Source organism: Odontomachus brunneus, unplaced genomic scaffold, assembly GCF_010583005.1.
Source record: "Odontomachus brunneus isolate Ranch 3 - 2012 unplaced genomic scaffold, Obru_v1 Obru_scaffold_167, whole genome shotgun sequence".
Classification (NCBI taxonomy): Eukaryota; Metazoa; Arthropoda; class Insecta; order Hymenoptera; family Formicidae; genus Odontomachus; species Odontomachus brunneus.
Window position 1 is genome coordinate 600,880 of NW_022639617.1, and position 9,189 is coordinate 610,068.

General features: G+C 35.9%; 2 protein-coding genes across 10 annotated transcripts in view; both read left to right on the forward strand.

Annotated features, from left to right (window-relative positions):
• Positions 1-3,288: 3,288 nt before the first annotated feature.
• LOC116851170 (solute carrier family 35 member B1) lies at positions 3,289-5,381 on the forward strand. Its single transcript, XM_032830316.1, has 2 exons — positions 3,289-3,790; positions 3,885-5,381. Exons 1-2 carry the CDS (start codon positions 3,404-3,406, stop codon positions 4,458-4,460), a joined length of 963 nt encoding a protein of 320 aa, XP_032686207.1. The 5' UTR covers positions 3,289-3,403; the 3' UTR covers positions 4,461-5,381.
• A 186-nt stretch (positions 5,382-5,567) lies between these two features.
• LOC116851168 (transient receptor potential cation channel trpm) overlaps positions 5,568-9,189 on the forward strand; it is a 17,278-nt gene continuing 13,656 nt past the window's right edge. For 2 of the 9 annotated variants that reach the window (XM_032830304.1, XM_032830308.1), the window contains exons 1-5: positions 5,568-6,520; positions 7,240-7,407; positions 7,862-7,970; positions 8,250-8,332; positions 8,786-8,842. In XM_032830304.1, coding sequence (XP_032686195.1) covers positions 7,908-7,970; positions 8,250-8,332; positions 8,786-8,842 — 203 coding nt within the window. In that variant the 5' untranslated portion in view covers positions 5,568-6,520; positions 7,240-7,407; positions 7,862-7,907. Of the gene's footprint in view, positions 6,696-6,720; positions 6,986-7,239; positions 7,408-7,861; positions 7,971-8,249; positions 8,333-8,785; positions 8,843-8,872; positions 9,000-9,189 lie in introns of those variants that run through there. The other 7 variants (XM_032830307.1, XM_032830310.1, XM_032830302.1 and 4 more) reach the window with 6 other exon arrangements.

A 9,189-nucleotide genomic window follows, 5' to 3' on the forward strand; every position in this document is an offset into this window, starting at 1 on the left:
TATATATATATATATATATATATATATATATATATATATATATATATATATATATATACTCAGTATATATATATATTAGGAGTAGTAGTAAGAAATAAGCAGTAAGCAAATTGATTAACCCCTTGTCCACCACCTTGCTTTAATTCTTAAGCCATAAGAAATTGACCAACTACAGTTCATTATTTTTTAAATAATCGACTGTGGTTGGTCAAGTTATTATGGCTTAAAGATTAAAGTAAGGTTGTGGACAAGGAGTCATCTCATTCTCACAATTTAAGAATAATGATTGTGATTGGTCCATTTGTTTACTACTTATTATTACTACTCTTACTGCTATTGTAGACAACGCATTACAGTGCTGGAAGCTTCATTCTATCTTTCTTCGGCATATAATGAACAATAAAGATAGAATGATGTTTATAGTACTATAAGCGTGCTGTAAGCGTGAATTGGACCACAGTCATAGTCAGATTTTTATTAAAAATTATTTTAAGTTCATATTTTCAAATGCTTCGTATAAATTTGAAACAATTATAAATATAAGATTTGGTTATGAACACTGCTCTTATATATCTATCTGTTAAAGTGGTCGATGATTTATATGCAACTTTAATATTAATGAAATAAATTAATTTAACTAAAAAAAGTAAAAAAAGTTAAAGTTAATGTGTAAAAATTAATTAAGTTTAAGTTAAAAGTTAACTTATTTGAGCTTAACAAAGTTGAGTTAAAAATTACTAACTTTTTAACTTCTAACTTAACTTTTAACGTTTTTAAAAGTTACTACCCAATCCTGCGAAGATATTATTGCTTCTTCACAGCAACTCTTTGTGGCACTGTTGCAGAAGCTCTCCACGCTGCGGACACACAGATATCGGGCAGAACCGCAAGAAAACGACTAAATGAAGTAGGATATCGTTATCGTCCAGCCCCTAAAATTCCGTTGACTCCTGAACATCGGGAGCAACGTGTCGCGTTTTCTTTGGAAAACCTGACGACGAATCGTGAGGAATGGGAGGTCACGATCTGGACTGATAAAAAGGTCTTTGTATCGTGTACTGGCCGTCAACTTCACGTATGGCAATTAAGTGACCAAAGATTGCGTTTGAATCATGTTATACCTACTCCCAAAAGTGAAAGGATTTCGTGTACAATGTGGGGCTGGATTTCCGGTAACGTTATTGGTGAATTGGTTGACATTCCTACAAAGATGAACTCCGCAGAATACATTCGCATAATGGAAGAAGTTCTTCTTCCATCAGTGCGAGCAAAGTATCCCGTAGAGAAAGTACCAATTATTCGATTAATGCAGAATAATTCCGGTGTCCATACATCACGCGAAACACAAGAATGGTTTCGGAATCATCCCGAGATCCACTTAATCAAGTGGCCTGCTCGTTCGCCAGATCTAAATTTAATGGAAAACGTTTGGACACAAATAGTTCAACGCTGGGAACCAAGAAAGAAAAATACGGTAGCAGCGTTAATCGATCAGGCGACAGAACTCTGGGAAGAACTTCGGTTTCGACCCGACTTTCTTGCGAACTTGCTTGATTCGATACCTAATCGACTCAATCAAATTATTGATCGTAACGGATATTGGACTGACTATTGACTGAATCGACTTCAATTTTTTCGACACAAAAATCGGCCCTTTTCATGGTCACCAAATTTTATAACGATAGAACAATACTCGAACGTGCAAAATATGAAATATATACCAATTATATTTCCTGTGTTTATGCAACATTAAAATTAAAAATACTTTACTTCGACAACCTATACAAACGCTGTATTATTGCAGTATTCTATATTGATAGAATAAATCTAATATTTTTTTTTTTCAAGAGCAGCTACTAGAGCACTTGTTAAAAGAAGCACTTGTTGAAACCTCCTGAAAACTCTTCCCCAAGATCTTATATGTTACCATAGACGGTGGAAAAGTGCGATTATAGACGAAAGGCTGTGAAACCTAAGGGGCAAGAGGATTACATCGTTGCGGCCACATTGGTATAGGAGTTTTGTATCTAAACTCACTGTAAAAAAATAGCGGCCGTTGCAATCTTGATATATCAACTCTATTAGGGTGCGTTCCCACTTAGCGCGTCACGCGTCGCGTCGTCCGAGTTAAGCCAATCAAATCGTCCTATTTTATTGCGTATTTTACGCCGAATAAAATGAGACGATTTAATTGGCTTAACTTGGACGACGCGACGCGTGACGCGCTAAGTGGAAACTCAGCCTTACAAATCGTGTAGAGATTTTCCTTGGTACCAACATTATCCCCTCCACTTTTCAGGAAACCCGTCGTCTAACCCAGGTTTCTCTCTGGTACTATTGGTCTGTTCTTTTCAACTGCACTGCTATATCGGTGCAATAAGCTAAAGTAAAATAAAATATATTTGTCTCATTCAACTTATTGCACCAGTTCAGCAGTGCAGCTAAAAAGAACAGATCACTTATCTTTCAGAAATTGTGGTGAAAGGACCACCAAGAAACCAGGCCTGCAACCATAGAGAGAGAGAGAGAGAGAGAGAGTCATTTCATGACTGCGTTCGGAAACGTCATTTGAGTACTCTTCCTCTCTTTTTATTTCACTCTTGTATCTCGCTCATTTCAACGTAACGGGTACATTTGGGTGAGGGTGACATTACATGAAGCGCGGAATCGCGGAAACGCGAAAGACAAAATCTTACTAGATCCGCTACGCATTCCGCGTCTGTTTTGATTGCCTTATATTACATGAGGCATATTTTTAGTGGAAAAGCGGTATGGGGAATTATAAAATATTAATTTTTAACAGTATCTGTTAATTAAAATGCTTGTATTCAACAGATAAGCTGAAAAGATAAACATATTAGTAAAAATTGCAGTAAATAAATACAATTTAAAAAAATAAATACAGATGTTTATTTGCACCAAACCGTTCCGCTTTTCCGCGCAAATTGTGCTCCATGTAATATAAGAAGAAATAAAGTCGCGGAACAAGCGCGGAAGAATCCATTGTCACAAGTTATTACAAGTTGTTCAACCTAAGTCGTGTTCAAACACGTTCAGACCTAATATTTTTTTGAAATTCATACCTTGGTGCCTTAGATGAAAAGACAATAGAGAAAAGTTTTGGGCCTTCCGCTTTTTTGCTTTTTACGTACGGGAAGAAATGATTCAATTCGCGGAACGCAAAAATCTAGTAAGCTTTTGTTTTCCGCGTTTCCGCGCTTCATGTAATGGTACCCTGACGTTTCCGAACGCAGCCATGTGTGATGGACTTAAAGATCCTAACCAGCCGTTGCCCGCCACGTACAATTTGTCACAATTTGATGCATGCTCGCGTCGTCAAAACAACACAGACAGTACGAGAAGAAACGGCTACGCGGCTTTACATGACGACCTGTTGAGAAAAATGGCCACTAGTAAGCATTCCAAGCTGCTGATATGCGCGATCGGTATATTCGTGTGCTATTTCTATTTCGGCATGCTGCAAGAGAAGATAACCCGCGGACAATACGGCGATGAAGCCAACAAGGAGAAGTTCACGTATATGTTCGCGTTAGTATTCGTTCAGTGCTTGGTCAATTATGTGTTCGCCAAAACTATCCTGCTGACAGTGATGAAGCAAGGCGAGGATACTACGTCGACTCTGTATTACTTTCTCTCCGCATTGACGTATCTGCTCGCTATGGTGTGCAGTAATATGGCACTGAAGTTTGTCAGTTATCCGACACAGGTGATCGCCAAGTCCGGCAAGCCCATTCCCGTGATGATACTCGGTGTGATATTGGGAAAAAGGGTACGAGATCTGCTCAATAAGTTATCTATTTCATAGTAATTTCAATAGATCGGTATCCTTCCACTACTCTGAATTATTGATATTTGATTTGCAGGTGTATCCAGTTAGGAAGTACTTATTTATTTTCCTAATTGTCATTGGAGTCGCGTTGTTCATGTATAAAGATGGTGTTGTTTCCAAAAAACAATCAGAAGATCAATCATCAGTCGGGGAACTACTGTTATTGTTATCATTGACAATGGATGGATTAACAAGTGCGGTGCAAGAAAGAATGAGAGCAGAACATAACACAAAGTCAGGCCACATGATGCTCAACATGAATGTCTGGTCTGTTATATTTAGTGGTGTTGTAATCCTTATCACTGGGGAACTATCTGAGTTCATCAGCTTTCTTCAACGATATCCTTCTACCATATGGCATATAGCAACATTTTCTATAGCAGGAGCATTTGGGCAATATTTTATATTTTTAACTGTAGCTGAATTTGGCCCATTGCCATGCTCAATTATAACCACCACCAGAAAATTCTTTACTGTTTTAGGTTCTATATTAATTTTTGGTAACAATCTCACACCTAGACAATGGTTAAGTACATGTATAGTATTTTCAGGGCTGTTTTTAGATGCCACATATGGTAAAGATAAAAGTAAGAAAGGAACTACAAACTAGAATATCATTATATTTACTTAAGGGACTGAGAAAGTTCCTTGAGTGGTATACTTCCACCAATTGAGCTCTATTGCCTATCTGTAAAAGTAATTTATGATATATCATAAGGAACACTAGGATTCTTAGCAGTAGGCAAATGGAAACAATAGTATTAAATCGATATATTTCTTATTGGTATTTCTTACAAGTGGTAAGATCAAGTTCCAATGATCTTTAGGAATATATTGCTATATAAAAGATTTTTTATGAACTTTTCTACAGTTACACGAAATTCTAAAGAATATATATTATACTTGTTAATATGACCATGTTACAACATGTTATATTATTTTTTAGTTTTTTTTTCTTTGATTCTCCAATATTAGTTTTTGTAAATAAAATTTAGTTGAGCAGGGACTTTTCCTTTAATACTAAATTATCTTTTTCTTATATTTTTTCTATACATATAACTTATATTTAAAACATGAAACTGAGAGAAGGAAAATAGACAAGACCTATACCTGTATATATCATGGATATAACTTGCAATGTATGTATGGGTGTATATATAAAATCTGCTGAAGTTGTACAAAACTATATGATACAATTGCACAAAGAGATAGCGAACAAGTCTTTCCATTTGTTAGAAGAATACATTTATACTTTGTTGACTTCTACCACTGTTAGTCTGCTGCCACTGATACTTTGTTATCTGAACATTTCATTGTAAGAGTTGATTTTATATGTAATATTATACAACAATTTTATATATAACAATATTTATTACACGTTACCTAGGTTAGGTATGTTACCGATAGATCTTATATTCGACTTTTAGTTCGTCGCTCTTTCAACAGCGCCTTGTATAAACGAATAATCAAATATTTAAATGACACTATTTTCTACGTATGTTATTTTACTAATAAAAATAGTGGGCCGCAAGACGATATCGTGTAAATAAAGCAAGGCTTCCTGATATAATAGATGCACGAATTAATCGTATAATTATTTGCTCAACAAGTACAAAATCCTTTCGTGTAATTTATCTGCCTTGTACCAGCGTTACATTCATGGTATTACCGATAACCTTGATTTAACGTTAAGGTTGTACTTGGCCTACTTTTTCGCGGCAAGGAAACATGGCGATGGGGTGCGCTTGCTCGGAACTGTCGCGAGTCGCGGCCGTTGAGGGTTGATCCGAGTTTGACGAAGGGAAAAAAACACGTGCTATAATTAATCGCGAATCGTTAATCGCCGACACGATATACCTGTGTAACAAATTAGGTCTATTTAGCTACACTGTACGCGAAACTTTTTGCAATTCTTCCATTTCTCTCTTGCTTTATTCTCTACTTATCATGAAATAAAGTGCACTTATACTCATCTTGAAATAAAGTGCACAATAATTAATTAAGCATACAATATACAAGACTATTTTCTTAGACTATAAAAACGCCGCGAACTAATCAGCAAATTAAGAGAACGATACGATAACATAAACATTCTATAAATTAAGAACAACACATGCTTTTAGATTCATCCTTTCCGTTATATTATCGTATTTGCAATAAAATTTACGTTAGATAAGGAGAAGGAGGGCGAGAATCTGAAAAAGAAGTGCAGAAAGTGCAGGTGGAGAGAACAGGCTTGAATGGCGGCGAATACACTTCGATTATCTCGATGATCGTATCGATCGATCGGAAGTGAATCGCGTCGCGTTCAGCGCGGCTCAGATGAGTGGCACAGAATCAATTAGAATGGTGTTGGGGAAAAATCGTAGGATTATCTGGAACCAATAGAGAGAGAGAGAGAGGGACACGGGCGCGAGTGGTGTCATTCGCGCATGCGCACAACGGCCTGCGGTCCGCCATTTATCTCAAAACTTTCATCACTGCTCGGCAGTGTCCTCGGTGCGCGGCAGCGGTCGGGTGTGAGTTGTTTGTTGGGCGCGTGTGGATTGTCGCGCGTTATGCACACCGATGCATCCTCGAGGAGACGCGCGAGTGCACGATGCGTGAGCGCATGTCATGCGTGCGATGAACGCGATCACCTGAGGCTCGTTACGCTCGACTTTTATCGCGGTAAGTGCTGCGAGAGCGAAATGCGTCGTATTCCCGAAGGCACATTTTGTCTCTGGCTGCACTGCACGTTGCACCTTGCAACGCGCGCGGAATGGAAAGAGTGTACTCTCGGGATTTTTGAGAAACTGAAGGCCTGTTCGAAGGACTTCTGAACTGGTGCGCAATAAGTTAACGTGTAAGGAAGTATACTTATTTCGACCCAACTCATTGTATTAGTGCAGAAATTTTTTGGAAACGAACAAGCCTGGGAAACGCGTAGAATCATGTGCAAACGCAAGTGTAGTCAGAGGGAAGCAGCGAATTTTATAGCGAACGACGATCTCGACGTTATCTTAGCTCGTTAACGAGGTGATGGACTTCCTCTCCGTTCCTCTTCATCAGTCTCAATATTTCATCGCGATTCGGCCGTGTCAGAACGGAACACCGACGACGACACGGAAGGTTAACTCGCCACATGAGAAACACGTATGACAGACCATCGATCTTCCCGCCGATTCGAACCTCGCTCATCCTCGAGTGAATTTGACGGGATAGTATTGTCGTGTTTCCGCGTTGTGTTATACTTTGTTCGCATCGTCCGCACGCATTCCGCGTAAATCAGCATGTTGCGCGCTCCGAAACGTCTCGATAGGATACAACAAGAGATTTGTCGCTCAATTTTTCCACGGTGCAACATCATCATCATGATTTTCGCAATCTCATGACTCCGCTTGTTTCAGCTGGCATGGTATGTCGGAGCAAACGTAACAAATCGATAGGAATTATGGTGTAACTCGAGCACGGTCGTAACAGTTGCAATTACTCAAGCTACAGTGTGTAGCTCATAGTGTGATCTGCACAATAATTGATGGATAAAGATGATTGTCAAGAACAAATCTTGTCGAATAGTAAGTATCAAATATCTTTTTTTGTCAGTCTTATTTAGTATATTATTTTTATTTATGTTGCAATTATTTTCTCTTCTTAAATACTATAAATTCATTAGAATTTATAGTAGTATGTATGAATGGTCTGACTGTGCAGTTACTTGATTGAACTGTTAATTTATAAACAACATACGCGTGTAGAAATATGTGTGTAGAAAGATTTAGTATAGAGATTCCTTATCTGACAGATCTTTATCTTATCTTTACTGCATACAATTTCTGGTAGTATTCTTTCTTCTGGGTTTTGCTTTTGTGTTTGCACAATATGTTCTTATAGTTGTGGATAGAAATCTTAAGTCAAATGACACTGATGTTATCTACAAAATATTACAAAGAATTCAGAATACTAATAACACGCTTGTTATGTTATTTTCTAGTTTTTTCTGAGTTTCCTTCTTTTCTTTTTTTCCATTAGTGCACTGCTTAAGTTAAAGTGACTAGGAGCTCTATCTAATGCCAAGATGGCAATTGGAAATATTATCTGTGGTACAAATACACCTAAAGTGAAGAAAAAGAAAATTAAGGTATCTCCTTATATTATTAAGGTTTTTTATTATTTATGTATTAATAACATGATCAAATGTCTTAATATTATTATTAATAAAATGTTCAAATGTCTTTTAATGCTAATCACTATCATTATCATTACATATTATATTGTATTTGATATAATTTGCTATAATATGATTCAAATAAAATAATATCATATTAAAATATTATATGAAAACAGTTGCTACTTATGAGATTATATTCATTTTATAATTAAAATGCTATATATATTTGTACTTTTTTTCAAATTATAGGCAACTGAGCGCAGTTGGATAGAAGCAACATTTCAAAAGAGGGAATGCTCTAAGTTTATTCCAAGTGCAGAGGATGAGCATAAGTAAGAGTTCTATATTAAATAATTATAATAAAAATAAGATAGAGATTTAATAATATATAATTACCATATTAAAGACTGTATTATAACATATATTTGTATTATGCAAAATTTTCTAATATAGTATAATTATAAAATATTTTAATAAATTTATTTTAGAAAAATGGTAATATGCGGCGTGTGCTATAAAGTTTGGTATATCATTAAAATAGCATTTAAAATAACCTGAACTTTTTGTGAAAATTCATCGTATCTTATATCATTCGATCTCTTCAATTTTTCTCTTACACTTGCTTATGTTTACTCTGGTGCTTTTCTCGTCACAGTTCTTTTTTGTTTCCATTTTATTAACATTAACAACTCAGAAATATATGCTCATGATCATAATTTCTTTACTCGCTCACTCTCACTCATTTCAATTTGATTTACTCTCCTTTATTTCATTTACATTTATAGGTTTGTACAAGTACAGGGAGATAAGAATGCAGAATATGATGTGATCACTACTTCCAGGTGAGAGATTCGCGTACATCCTGCATTAAAATCTATTCCATAATTTTGTCAATAATGGCAGCGATCTGAAGTAACATTCTTGCGTATCAAAGATTTTATGGGTGTATGGATGTGTAACAAAATCATATTCATCCTGCATTATTTCATCATGTATGAGGTGCTTATACACGCTTCAATTAATCATCTTTAATTAAGGCCCTACATCTACATTAATAGCATTTTCTAAAATGTCTGATTTATTTCCACATAAGCTTTCCCCTTCATTTTAAAAAAGCACAAATACAAAAATTACAAGTGTTAGTTGTGATATATATATATATATATATATATATATATATATATATATA